Genomic DNA, 15239 nt, shown 5'->3' with positions numbered 1-15239 from the left:
TAATTTTAATTGCTTAATAACTGTCACAATTTCCTCATTGGTGATTAAACCATTAATTTCTTGTTTCTGATCTTCTGTTAATTTAGGGAAGTTGGCCTCACTTAAATAATTATTTATATCTAAAGTTTGTACATTAGTACTCTTATATAATTTTTGATAATAATCTAAAAAAGATTTCTTAATCAACTCCTTCTGATAAACTAATTTACCATTATAATTTATTTTGTCTATAATTCTCTGTCTCTGTTTCTTTCTTAATTGATAAGCCAACCATCTCCCTGGTTTATTAGCATTGCAAAATGTATTTTGTTTCATAAACAATAAATTAGTTGCGGTTTGATCCGCCATCAACATATTAAATTGTGTTTTTAACAACTTTATAGATTCTTTAACCTTTTCATCTGTAGGATTTAAAATCAAAGACTTTTCTTTTAATTTAATCTCATCTTCCAGTTCCTTATGTTTCTGAATCTGCTTTTGTCTATAAACATTATTCATTTTTATCAAAATCCCACGCATGAAAGCTTTACCTGCATCCCATACCATTGATATTGAAGTTCCCTTATGCATATTTAAAGCAAAGTAATCCTTTAAATGCTCCTTTAATTTTTGAACATTCTTTTCTTGTTTAAATAAATTCTCATTCACCCTCCACGATCTCCTCTCCTCTTTTTCATCAGCCAACTCCATCCAAACTGGACTATGATCCATCAACAACCTAGGAAAAATTTTTACATTCTTTACCCTGAAATATAAGTCAGTTGTAATCAAGAAAAAGTCAATTCTTGAGAAGGATTGATGTCTATCTGAAAAGAAGGTAAAGTCTCTCTCCTCTTGGTTACGTTCACGCCAATAATCTCTCAGCTCCCAGTCCTCTTTCAAATCAAAAAAAGCTTTGGGTAATTTAGCCTGTTTGAAAAAAGTAGAAAATCCTTTTTTATCCCTTTGTGTATCTAAAACACCATTCCAACCTCCCATTAATATCACAGATCTATAGTCCAACGAACTTAATTTCTGATGTAGCAATCTATAAAATTGTTCCTGTTGTTGGTTTGGTGCGTACAATCCCACTATAAGTATTTTCTTACCATATAAACCAAGTTCAATCATAACATATCTTCCTTGAGGATCTGATTCTACCAAACAGACTGGTAAGTTTTGTTTAACATAGATAACTACACCCCCTTTTTTCCCAGGAGCAGAAGATACAAAATGAGATCCCAAACGAGCATTGACTAAGTATTTTTGATCTTTAGGTAAAATATGTGTTTCCTGCAAACAAATAATATCATTGTTGTGTTGCTTTAAGTAATGAAAGATTTTCTTTCTCTTCTGAGGGGAGTTAAGGCCGTTAACATTCCAGGTCAGGAACTTTACCATCTCCCTTAACCAGAAGCCTGGAGAAGACTGCCTGAAGGTCTGCCATTGAAGAATGTGTTGCAGAGCTCTTGGGTCTTGCTCCTCCCACCGGCAACGAAACACTTTCTTGAGAAGATTCTTTGACTTCTTTCTTTTGTTGTTCCTTTTCCTTGCGTCTATGTGCAGCACGAGTCATTCTTTGCTCTTTGATCTCTGTTTGTCGAGACCATTCAACCTGTGACTTTCCAGCAACCATCAAACCTAATCCTTCAGACTGCTGTTCCACCTCTTTGCCATCCAAAACTTTCTGAATCATGAGTGAAGATGAGCCTGCTCCCAGGACCGAATTATAAAACTCTTTTGCTTTAGTAACAGTATTAAGTCTGTAGCGTATCCCCGCATGGCTCAAAACAATACCCATCGGAATCTCCCATCTGAATGGCATCAATCTTGTTTTTAGTTCATTAGCTAAAAAAGCAAAATCTTTTCTATTTCTTAAAATTTTAGATGGGATTTCCTTTAGAATGATGACATCTTGGGCAGCAATCTGGAACCTCTTATTATAAAAGGCTTGTATGATTTCATTACGCAGAGATCTCTTGGCAAAATAAATCACCACATCTCTTGGTAAATTCTTTTGCTTCGCAACCCAAGAGTTAACTCTGTAAATTTTTTCCACTTCTCTACGTAATCCATCTTTATCCCTATTCAAAACAAGAGCAAGATCATTAACCACCATCTCTATCAAATCTTGATTCATATCTTCTTTCAGACCCCTGATTCTCAGGGCATATTCCATTTCCCTGTACTGAGACATAAGAATATCATCTTGTGAAATTTCCATCTTTTTTTCCATATCTTCACATTTATCTTCCAAGAGATCTACTTTATCTTCAACCTCTTCCACTCTGGAGTCAAGCTTCTTGACCACAGAAGCCAATCCTGATAAAGCTGTTACTATATCTTGCCTCAAAATAGTATTATTCTCCTCTAAGAGCTCCTTCATTTCCTTTCTGCTTTCAGATTTATTCTGTTCAAGAAGGCCCTTCATTTCCTCTCTACTTTCAGATTTATTCTGTCCAAGAAGGTCCTTCATTTCCTCTCTGATTTGGGATACAGCATTTCCCATTATATCTTTCATGTCTTGTACAGATAATACTGGCAAAGGAGGAGAAGGTGGGGGTGTAACTTTAGGTTGCTGTACTGATGGTGTAGCTTTAGATTGTTGTACTGGTAGAATTGCAGGAGAAGAAGCCACCTTAGAAACTGTAGAAGCTGGTTGCCTCTTTGAAGCCATTTTTAAAAAATCTTATTCTCTCTTTCTTCCTTCTTAAAAAGAAAAAGAAAATACTAAAATCTTCAAAGTTTGAAAGAAAAAAAAAGCAAAGGAGAGTGCAAAAAAGCTTCAAAGCCACTAGAGTACTTTCAGAAAAAAAAGAAAAGCTTAAAAGAAAAGAACTATATAGTCCATTATGTTCCGTTTAAATCAATGCTTTCTTTCCGGAAATAAACAAAAAAAAACAAAGGCACTTTCAAATCGCCATCTTACTTTCACTCTCCGCACCAGCAAAGACAAAAGAAAAAAAATCAACATAGACTAAAAGAGAAATGAAACACTACAAGTAAAATCCTTTAAACAGCTCTGTCTGCTTTAAAAGTCACTCACCAGAACACTTTAAGTGCGGAGATGGTAGCGGCGTTTCACTTTGTTTCCGAGGAAACAAAAACAGCTGGGAGGCGGAGAGAACACGAACTCCAAGGGAACGCTCTTTCTTCCCCCCAAAAAAAAACTCCAGGGGGGGTTAAGAGGTTCTACCTCTATTTGTGTAGTTCTCTACCCCTTCCCTTCGCCCGGGAAGGGGATTTCGAGCCGCGGGCCAGCTGATGTCCGCTGTGCTCCGCAGATCTAACGCCGTCCCAGGAGGACGGCTACAATGTAGCCGCCATCATCGTCGCTAACCACCGGAAGTGCGGCAGAATACGCCATTCTTCCCTACCTAAAATGGGAGAAGGAAAAGCTGGCAGTTCTTCTTTAAAATGTTCTGGGGATAAGCAATCCAAAAGCTAAGAAGAAAGTGTGGGACTAATTGCACAAATGTCCATGGGCATCTATCCATGGGCATCTCCCACAAGGGCCTGAGATAACTGTTTCAGACACAGGATACATTCATCAGCCTTTTGGACAGACTCTGATAAGAACACCTGCAGTAGCCTTGTATCTGGAGAGTGTCTGTTATTTGATACATTGTAACCACCCCTATATACGTCTTTTGATTATGCTGTGTGATGTAAAAACCTTAGTAACAATAAAAGAGGGTGCTGGAGTCAGCTCTGGGCTCTCATCCCGAGATACCTGTCTGCGTGTCTCATTCTCCATGGGAGACCACCACATCTGGTGACCCCGACGTGATCCACTGAAGGATACGTCCCTGCCAACCCTTTACTTATCGCCTGGAATAGGCTTGGTGCACCCGACGAAGTTGCTGGCAACTGACTCCTCTTCGTAAGTATGGGGGGTGGAATGTCTCACGCTCAAAAGCAGCATGTGGAAGAGCTGAGGCTACTTGGCAGGAAAAAATATCTTACTGATCAGGAACAGAAATTAACCCGTCACCTTTCTAAATCTGAGGCTGTTAAATTGCTTGCTTACGTATGGGCTAACTGCTCATCCTATCCGGAGTCTGGATCTTTAAAAGTAGATACATGGAGGAAAATTGGTACTGTTCTCCACCAGTCTCCAAGAGCCCCTGTAGAGATTTTATGCCTTTGGAAAATTGCCTATACTTTGATTCAAACCTATGCTGAATTGCCTCATCAGCCTTTATTAGATCCTCCACCTTATAAAAATCCGTCTGTTATGTTGGCCACTCCCTTACCCCCTGGAGCTGGTTTTAACCCTTCTGTCCCTGCAAATTTTATGGATTCTGATAAACAGCAAATAGCCTCTCCTGTTCCTGCTACGTTGCCTCCTCTCTCCCAGCCTGGAATCATCCGTGGTGCATTTCAAAAGGCTTTAAACAATGGTGATTTAAGCGTCTCTGAACTATCCGAGACAGAGTTGTTCCCTGTTAATTACCAACAGACTGCTACAGGGTTAATAGTGGGTTGGGAGGCACTTCCCCTGGCTATGATCAGAGAATTGAAAAAGGCTACAAAAGATTATGGCATAACCAGTCCCTATACTAGAGGACTAATACATTCAATTGCTAGTGCATATAGAATGTTGCCTCAAGATTGGAAAGATCTGTTCCGCATGCTTCTTAACGGAACACAATACGTAGTCTTTGAATCTGAATATAAAAGAGAGGCACAAAAGAGAGCTAATCACCCAGGTTCACAATACACAGCAGAACAACTCTTTGGAGAAGGCAATTTTACTACCCTCAATGCTCAAGCTCTAACTTTTACTCCCTTTGCATTTCCTATCATTAATGCTTGTGTTCTTTCTGCCATGGCTCGTGTTGATGAGTCTGGCAGCCCAATTCAATCTTTTTCTGCCATTCGCCAAACTGCAACTGAATCCTATGCAGACTTTGTGAATTGCTTGCAAGTTGCCATTGAGTGTCAAATTTCAAACAGAGATGCAGCAAATGAAATCCTCATAAAATTGGCTTATGAATATGCAAATGCAGACTGCCAGTCCATTCTTAAACCAATTGTTTCCAGTCCCACGGCCACTCTGGCAGACTTTCTTAAAGCCTGTCGCATTGTGGGAACCAATGCTTTTCAAATGGACACTCTTGCAGCTGCAATCCAAAAGGGGAATCAACCCCAAGGCACTTGCTTCAATTATACTCTTCAAATGTATTGCAACTTTCTCTTGCTGACTGGGCAGGATCTGTTTCCTGTCATGTTCCCTCTGACCCTTGCTTCCAACTCCTTAATAATGTTTCAATTTCTCTGCATTCTCCCATTTCCTCCTTTCCCATTCCTAATGCTGTCACCCTGTATGTTGATGGCAGCAAGACTTATGGTTCATGTGTATGGAAGGAGGGTGAACAATGGCACACAAAAATTACTCCTCCTCAAACTTCTGCTCAGCGTGCTGAACTTGCTGCTACAATATTGGCCTTACAAACTTTTTCTTCTGAACCTTTTAATCTTATTTTAGATAGTATATAAAGTTCTCACCTCTTTATTTGATTCATATGTGTCACCCTCACTGGATGACTCTCTCCTCAGTCTATTTCTCACACTCCAATCCTTTCTTCATTCCCGCTCTACTTGTTTTTTTCCTGCTCCTATTAGAAGTCACCAACCTTTCCCTGGTATTATCTCCGAAGGCAATGCCAAGGCGGATGCTGCCGCTTCGGCCGCCTCCACTCACCAGGACGTTTCTGTCCTTGTTTTATCTCCCATAACTCCATGGGACAGCCATTCATATTTTCATCAAAATAAGAAGGCTTTAATGAAACAATTTTCTTTAACAGCTACAGAGGCTGCGGCTATCATACAACAATGTCCCACCTGCAGCCTCCAAGCACACTCTGTTCCTCAAGGGGTCAACCCAAGAGGGACGCAGAGCTGTCAACTTTGGCAAATGGATGTTACACAATATTTGCCATTTGCCCCTTGGAAATATTTGCATGTTTCCATTGACACCTATTCAGGTTTTATTATGGCCACCCCTCAAAGGGGTGAGTCTGCTAAACATGTTATTAATCATTGTATTCGTACTTTTTCTACCCTGGGCAATCCAAAAGAAATTAAGACTGATAACTCTCCTGCTTATACCAGCACCTCCTTTGCGCAGTTTTGCTCTCGCTGGTCTATTATTCATAAATTTGGCATTCCATATAACTCCACTGGTCAAGCGATCGTGGAACGAGCCAATCAGACCTTAAAAAGGGCTCTAGACATGCATGCAAAAAAGAAAGGGGAAAATACCCCCGGCTTGCCTGGGATACAAAACACTCTTAATCTTGTACTTTTTACCTTAAACTTTTTGAATGTTTCTGGCACCCCTGGCTCAACTGCCGCAAGCAGGCATTTTTCTGCTTCTCCCACAGATTCTTCACGCCCCCAGGTATACTATCGACGTTTGCCTGATCCCATCTGGAAAGGGCCTGCTTCCCTCATTACTTGGGGTCGAGGCTACGCTGCAATAGACGACCATGGCGAGATCATTTGGACTCCAGCTCGTTGTGTTCGTCCTTATATGGCTCAACGTACACCACCTCAGCCAGGCATATGAGGATCAGGGACTGTGGGCTTTTAATGCTTTTGTACGGGATGCCAGGCGCACTGCTCTTACACTTAACATCACGAACTGTTGGATCTGCATGCAAATTCCTGGTGACAGTCGTGGTGGCCTTATTTTCCATGCCATCCCGTTCAATGAAACAGGATGGAAGCAGCTGTGGAGCATAACTACAGAGACATTGAATATGACATATGCTGTGGGTGCTCGTATAATGGAACCTGCCAGATTTTGTTTTTATAGCACAGGACTATTCCGTACTGCCATTTATTTGGGAACTTATAGTAATTGTCAACAAGTTATTATATGGAATTCAGCAAAGAAATGCAAATCCATCAAAAGCAACCTTACTAAGGTAAATGACACTTATCAAAGCAATCAATGGACAAACATCAGTACCTACATGGCTTGCCTTGACATGGAATCCATAATAACATTTGCTAATGAGTCTCACCAGGGTTATTATGAGTTACCCGATATGTGGCTACTATGTGGCCGTAGAGCCTATCGCCAGGTGCCTAAGGATTGGAAAGGCACCTGTACACTGGGCCTTTTGACTCCTGCTGTATATGCTTTGCCTCATCTCCCTGATGGACGCCTGCGGAACAAACGTGATACTGGTTCCTCGGATCCACCCCTAACATTGGGTGGTAGTTTAGAGACTCAAATCAGCAGAGGGATTCTACCCAATCTAGGAGTTGCCATGAACTATAGAGACCTTCATTTGCTTAACAATTGGACTGTTCATATGTTTAATGAAACAATTAACAGCATTAAAATGATTAATCAAGAAAAGGGGGAAATAAGGGAAGTAGGTTTGCAAAATCGGTATGCTTTAGATATTATTTTAGCAGCAAAAGGCGGTGTATGTGCCTTAATTCATTCTCATTGTTGTATATATATACATGATTTTCAACCTAATATTTCTGCTACAGCTAGAAAAATGGAATCTATGCTCCAGAATAATCCCTTACGCAGCGATGGATCAGGCACCGTGGATATTTGGGGTGCCTTTGGTCCTGGCTACCGGATGGATCCTGGCTACGATCTTTGATTTCTATTATAGTAACCATTTTGATATTATTTGTATTGCTATGTTGTTGCATTCAATGTATTCCCTCCCTCCTGCAAATGTGCAAAAATGTTACGCCCTCCACTAGGAAGGACGCCTTAATCAGTGAATCAAGATCCCTTCTGGAACTGGAAGTGAGTAACATTGAAAAAACAGAAAAGCAGGAGATGTGGGACTAATTGCACAAATGTCCATGGGCATCTATCCATGGGCATCTCCCACAAGGGCCTGAGATAACTGTTTCAGACACAGGATACATTCATCAGCCTTTTGGACAGACTCTGATAAGAACACCTGCAGTAGCCTTGTATCTGGAGAGTGTCTGTTATTTGATACATTGTAACCACCCCTATATATGTCTTTTGATTATGCTCTGTGATGTGAAAACCTTAGTAACAATAAAAGAGGGTGCTGGAGTCAGCTCTGGGCTCTCATCCCGAGATACCTGTCTGCGTGTCTCATTCTCCATGGGAGACCACCACAAGAAAGAAAGGGAGAAGATCTATTCTTCTGAAATAAACAACATATAGTTGATTTTTCCAGAAAGCAAAATCTTTTAACATATTTAGCTCAATGATTAGAACTGACTACCTTTGGACATTACCAATTGTGAACATGATACGTGAAAGAGAAAGCAGTTTAAGATGAATGAACTGGGCCTGTGCATGGCACACCCTTATTTTCATAGAATTTTGTTCTTTAAAATGACACAGAAGGTTACAGCAGTCAGGATAAGCCACTTTTCTGACTCATGTCCTGAAAGTTTAGATACAGTAGAAACAGCCACAGCAAATTCATTCCTATAATACCTTGATCATCCCCAAATGTGAAATGTTCTTCTTTCTATAAAAGTTATTACATTGAGGAACAGAATAGGAATGTTCAGGTGTAAATATCCTGCTAGTAGCTGGATGCTCGGATAGGACATTGAAGCATATATTCAGAAGGTATTCTGGGCATCTCCTGTTCGACACCGAAATATGCTTTTCTATTTTGCTTCCTGTGCTTTTTAAGATATACATGAAATCACTGAAGTTTTGGAAGGGGAGGCCGTCAGTGAGACGACGACAGCCCCGTTCTATTGCTCCCTGCCTTTTAATTTAATTCCTTGCAACAAGATGGGCAGCTAACAAATTTAATAAATAAATAAAATAAAATAAAATAAATCCCACGGAAGCAATTGACATGACTGATAAATGCTTAGTTTTGATAATAACAACCTGGGTGAGGAAAAATAAGCTGAAATTATTTCGAGATAAGACAGAAGTGCTATTTAGTAGAGAGAAAACTGATTCGGTTAGGGTAGAGTTTGTTTTCCCTGGGAATCAGAGGGCTCTTTGACCACCGTGGTCACTGGATTTGCAAAGTGGCTGTGGTGAAGAATAAATATGCAGAACTACAGCTAGTGGGCCACCGAGTACCCTTCCTGAGCTACTTGATAGAACAGCTATCAGCGGCTTGATTACAACTCGTCTTGACATGCAACACCCTTTATGTGAAGCTACTCATGAAAAATGTCCAGAAGGTACAAACTGCCCAGGGGCCAAGTTATTGATTATTGCATGGCTCTGGGATCATAACGATGCTTCTACTAGAAACACTTTCACTGGTTATCGTAGCTATTGGCACAACATAAAGTACCTTTTTGATCTTCAAAATCCTCAATAGGGATGGGATAGGGTTCATTTGCTATATTCCCTGTCCCGGCATGAATCTGGCCAGCTCCAGATATCAGCAGAAGAGGTCCTTTGAAAAAGCCCGATGCCAGAAGATGGGACAATCAGGAACTTGGGCAAGCCACTCAGTGCACTTCCTAAGGAAAGGAGCTTGGCTCCTGCTCTCCCGTTATTTAGGATCTCTCTGGCAAGCTTTAACTTCTTAATTATTTTAATTAATTTTTATTTTGATTTTAACTGAATTACTTTGTTTCCTTGTTCCTATTTTTATTGCCACAAACCACCTTGAGTATTAGAATAACATCAGAGTAAGATTTAAGATTCAGTAACAAAAACATTTTAAAAGACAACCACCAAATTCTGAATTTTCACGTAGGAGGGTTTTTTCAGTGATTCAACTGTGTACTCGACAACCCACAAATCACCCACGCCTGTCCATTTTCTGTCCTGCATTAACTGGGCTTCTTCCAATTCCAGACGACCAGAGAAGCTTTTAAAGCCACTGGTGACAATGCCATGAGTTGTAGAGATGAACTAGCGGCAATAGGGGAAAAGGTTTCGGAAGCAAAATAATAATAACAATTTTAAAAAAAAATTCCAGCCTGAATTTTAAAGCAAACACCGTGGGAAGTTTCAAGAGGGCAGCGCAGCAGGCTAAATCAGCGCCGTCGTTTCACGCCTTTCTCTCCTTGCTCAGCACTGATCGTAACATTTTAAAAGGAATGGGGCGGGAAAACGCCCTAGAAAAGAGGTCGATTTGGAGCCAAGATTCGCGACAGATCCGAGTATAGCGACGGTGGCTGGGACAGCCACGAGACCTTACTCAAGAACGGATTATTCGGGGGGGTATTACTTTTCCGAAATGGGGCACGGTGGCTACGGCCGGATGCATCTGCTTGCAAGCAAGCCCAGCTAGGGGAAGCCGCGGCGGGAGCACATTGTAAAAGTGCCTTTCAGGAATCCTTCGGGAAGGGCACACAAAATTCCCCAAAGTGCAGCAGCGGCTGAAAGTCGGTCACCGCCGAGGGTTGCCTCACATTCGCCACTTCTGGCCCCTTACCTTAGCGCGGAGTGCACAGGCGAATAGCAGAAGTAGCAACTGCAGCAAGGGGAGCCGGCGGGCGGAGAAGGCGGGAGGCGCGGCCATCGTGCTCTCTAGCGCTCCATGAGCGGCCAAAAGGCGGCAGCGAAGTCCCGGCGGCAGCAGGAGCAGCTGCCTGAACACAAACCGGCATGGCCGAGTAAGTAAATAATGACTTTCCGATCTGATGGGTGTCTGCGGGAGCGCGGGTCAACCCTGTGGCTTCTGGGCAGCGGTGATTGACAAGGCGACCCGAGAGCCACCCAAAGAGGCCGCCAGTGGGACGGAAGGAAGGGAAGAGTGGGGGTCTTTCTGTCTGCCCCTTCCTCCCTCTTCAAAGACGAGACAAAGGATCCCGGCGCAGCGGGAGCCTTCCTGCAGCAGCTTTTGCCCGCTGCTGGCCGAGGAAAGGAAGGCGGGAGGGGCCCACATCCTCTCCTGCTTGACTGTCAAAGAGGCCCTTCAGCGAGAGCTGCCAGATTAGACAGCAGGGCGGGAAAAGTAGGCAAGGTTCCAGGGTGGGCTGGACTCTTTGGAACTATGTTTTCTTGCACCTAAGGGTTGCAGATGTTGGAACAGAGATTAAACTTTTATTAGATGGGGTGAGGGGGGGGCGGTATTGGATTCAACAATAAAGAGGCCTTTCCCAAACCTTTAGGTGGGTGGGTATATATGGATCTGTTGTATGCATTAACCAAATGGCGGTGATGGGAAAAGTGAACTGGTCAACTTAAGCCAACGGTCCAAATATAACCCCAAACATGTTCATTTAGGGGTGGGAAGCTGTTGATATAGCTTGAGCTGTGTCAGGGACTGGGAAGTTATTGTCAAGCAGGGCAGGCAGCAGTTTCCAAGTTTTTCCTTTTTGCGGACAATTAATCGTTGATTATTGTTGAGGTGTACTACATAAACAATGTTTTTGTATCATAGGGCCCTCTCAGTGGCACCCATGGGATCCTGCTACTTAACACATGAAGTACAGTAGTTTGCTCCAGTGAAGATGAAAGCCTTTTTTGGCCTGCTCCTTTCAGGAATTTAAAGGGAATTCACTGGGAGCCAGTGAATATAATAAGACTTGGCTGAAAAACAGGATGTACAGGGGCATGTATCTCTCAATGATTGATACCCCTGTACAATTGAGCCCCAAATTTATGTTGCTGAGACAGTTGTTAAGTATTAAGTGAATTTTGCCCCATTTTACGACCTTTCTTGCCGCAGTTGTTAAATGAATCATTGCAACTGTTAGTAATAAGGCTGTTAAGTGAATCTGGCTTCCCCATTGATTTTGCTTGTCAGAAGGCTGTAAAAGGCAATCACATGAGCCCTGGGACGTTGCAAATGTCATAAATATGTGTCAGTTGCCAAATGTGTGAATTTTGGTCACATGATCGTGGGAATGCATAATTGTTGTAAGTGTGAAAATCGGTCATACATCACTTTTTTCAGTGCCGTTGTAACTTCAAATGGATACTAAAGGAACTGTTGTAAGTCAAGGACTACTTACATATTTACAAATAATTGGCATATAGTACAGTACAATTACTCTTTGAGGTGCTTTAGCAACAAAGTCAATTATTCCCCACCAATGGGAATATCTGAATGATCTTTTGTTTAACAAAAGGGTTTCATGAGATTCTGTTGATTGCCTTGCTTGAGAAGGACTTTAATATATTCACATACTTAAAAACAAAGGAAGCCTGTTTTTTTCCCTTTGTTTTATCTGTTTTATAAATGTATTTGTTTGTTAAATGTATAAATTACAAAATGAATACCCATCAGATATTTGGAAAGTTTAAATGATCTGTTATAAGTGGCTTAAGAAGCTATGGTCTATAATGTAATACACTTTTCCCGAAAGGTTTCCACAATTTTGGCCACTACTGTAGATTGATATTTGAAAAATGCTCTGATCTTATGAATCAGAGCAGATATTGTTGTATTATAAGGTTGAGTTATAAACAGTGGTCTGTGTTGTTTATCCAATAATTCTCAGAAACCTCACGACCAAATGAGAAAGCTTATTTTAGCTTTTATAATTGTCTATAATTATTGCCTTTAACTCTGGCGAGAAACCTAGAATTCATCATTTCTGTCTCCCTGTGTGGTTTTTGCAGCCTTGTGGACATTATCTTTTGCAATTTCTCTTTGGGTTTTGATCCTTTATAATTATCAGGTATTGCACAACATTTGGATTACTTTGTCTGCATTCCCTTAAGTATTGTATATGTTAATGTTAAAGTGAATTTAAAAATAAAATTCATGATTTTATATACATTAAACTTTGTAAAAGTATTCCAATTGAGTTGAGTTTTATATTCATTATTTATAAAACATGGGATGAAAAATACTTATGCTTTTTTTTTTTTTGCTATAGTGAGCTGTCCAAAATATTTGGATGTACTCCTGTATAGGACAGCATATAAAACAGGGGTGTACAACTTCCATTAAGTAAAGAACATCTCAAAGCTTTCATCAAGTTAAAAGTCATACTCCTAAAATATTCATTGAAAAAAAATGCAAAATTAAAGATATATTACTTTATTTGAACAGCAAAATATATTTTACTCTTGATGAAAAAGTCCAAGAACAACAACACAGGTCTGGTTAGAAAGGTAATCTTAAAGCTGGAGTTTGTGTAACAATACTACCATCAAACACCAACTTTAGCTGTCAAAGCAGAAATCAAAGAGCACAAAAAAGAAACAATGCTGTTCTCTGTAGACCTACCTAAGACCCTGAAGTGTAAATACTGAAAGATGAAAACCAGGGAATGAGAAAACTTTTTCAGAGAAGAAAAAGGAAAGGGAAGAGAAGTACTAGCAAAAATAAACTGCTGTATTTGAGATTTTAATTCAAATTTTGAACCTCAGTTGAATTTCTTGATTATGGCAATTGAAAGGGTAATTCTTGGCTGTGAAGAAACTTCACCCTATTTTAGGTTTGGATTTGACTAAAGCCATAGAGAGCTCCAATCTTGTTCTTTCCTCTGATTTTATCTCCCCTATCATGGCTCCACAGTTGATGTACACTGGTTGCAAAGTGCCTGAATCATGATCAGATGACCACGGGGACACAGTGACGGACGCAGCTTTGAGGACTGGTCATAATCTTTTTCAGCTCTGTCGTAACTTTGAATCATAACTGAATAAGTAGTCAGTTAGCAACGACTATCTGTGATGATGCAGTGATTGGAATGTAGTATGGCAGGCTAATTCTGCAATTTATGCTGGCTGGGGAATTTGGGGAGTTGAACTCCACAAGTCTTAAAGTTCCCAAGTTTGGGGATCCCTGCTTACAATAACGATATCAAGGGAAAATTGCCACGAGAGGCAGTATTGGCAAATATAATGGAAATCCTGACTCGGTGTTGGAGACATCATTCCAATTCCAAATGAAATTGCTGTTTTGATCTATAAAAGTACCCAGGTATTTTCTCCAGTTGGAATTGACCAGCCTTTAAACATCCTAGCACAAATTTTAAATTGTTCCCCATGTGACATAGAGAGGGCTAAGATTAGCAAACACATCTCTGTCATAGTTTGTGAAATAGGCTCCCTTCAGAAATTATGCTTGTTGTAAGTTTCTGGGAGCTAATTTCTATAACATAGAGCTCATCCAGAGACTGCTGGGAGATAACAGAGATAGTCTTTTTTTAAAAAAACTGTACTTGGAAAATCTGTTATTATTGTTTTTGCCGTTTATATCAGGGGTCCCCTTCCCCCAGGCCGTGGCCACTACCAGGCCTTGAGCCTTTTGGAACCAGGCCGTGGAAGTGGCAGGGGAGGGGCACTCAAGCATTCCCACTTGTGCGAGCAGAGGGCAAGTGCGTGCACAGACACTTCAAAATTTGCGCAAGTGATGGGTGCGCGTGCATGCTGCTCATGCAAATAAAGCTGCGTGTGGGCTTGCCTGTCGCGCACACAGAACCATCTCCTTCCTCCCCCACTGGTCCGCAAAGCCGAAAAGATTGGGGAACTCTGGTTTATATGATTGGTGAGAATTTTGAATATGTATCATGTCATTTTAATATAATTGGAGGGTTTTAAACGTACAATTGATACTTTCATACCGCAGTTAACAGACAGGAATTCTATACTGATTTGGCAATATATAAAAGTAACGAATGAATGACAGCCACTTAATTAAAGTGTGAGATTCGTGTTTTAAAGATATATATAAAAAAACATTGATACATTAGCAACCATGTAAGATATCCATAATACACCCACAGAAAAATACAGGTAGTCCTCAACTTAAGATAACAATTGGGACCAGACTAAAGACTAAGCAATGCGATTGTTAAGTGAGTTGTGCCTGATTTTATGACCTTTATTGCTGCATTTGTTAAGTGAATCACACAGTTAAGTGAATCCAGCTTTCCCCACTGACTTTGTCAGAAACCTCCTGGGAAGGTCACAAATGATCATGTGACACCAGGATGCAACCATCATAAATACACATCAATTGCCAAATTCTTGAATTTTGTTCATGTGACTGCAGGGACACTGCAACATAAAAGTCACTTTTCAAGTATTCTTTTAACTTTGAACAGTTGTTACATGAATGATCCTAAGTTGAGGACTATCTATATAGGTTGACTCTAGTTACACAAAGACATACGTTTGCCTTAATACAACCACTAGATGGCATTATATTGTTTCAAATCCCACCTTTCTAAACATGAAGAGCAACAAAGTGAGGTAGGAATTTAGACTTACTTTGACAGATCAGTCTCCCCCAGTCAAGTGCCTTCCAGATGTTTTGGACTACAACTCCTATAATCTCCCATTATCTAACCAGATGTTGAGAGCATCCATTCTGAGAATATTTCTTTAAATCTCCTAAGAGCAG

At 40.7% G+C, this 15239-nt stretch overlaps 1 protein-coding gene across 3 annotated transcripts in view; it reads right to left on the bottom strand.

Annotated features, from left to right (window-relative positions):
- Nucleotides 1-10793, bottom strand: part of LOC120305390 (ADAMTS-like protein 2) — a 63104-nt gene extending 52311 nt beyond the window's left edge. For all 3 annotated transcript variants that reach the window (XM_039337157.1, XM_039337159.1, XM_039337158.1), the window contains exon 1: nucleotides 10368-10793. In XM_039337157.1, the coding sequence (XP_039193091.1) occupies nucleotides 10368-10454 (87 nt within the window). In that variant the 5' untranslated portion in view covers nucleotides 10455-10793. The remainder of the gene's footprint in view (nucleotides 1-10367) is intronic.
- Between the last annotated feature and the right edge of the window lie 4446 nt (nucleotides 10794-15239).

This window comes from Crotalus tigris, unplaced genomic scaffold (assembly GCF_016545835.1).
Source record: "Crotalus tigris isolate CLP2741 ecotype Arizona unplaced genomic scaffold, ASM1654583v1 scf7180000017668.6805642782:7212621, whole genome shotgun sequence".
Lineage (NCBI taxonomy): Eukaryota > Metazoa > Chordata > Lepidosauria > Squamata > Viperidae > Crotalus > Crotalus tigris.
The sequence above is the reverse complement of the archived record's forward strand: the minus strand, read 5'-3'. Positions and strand labels throughout refer to the sequence as shown.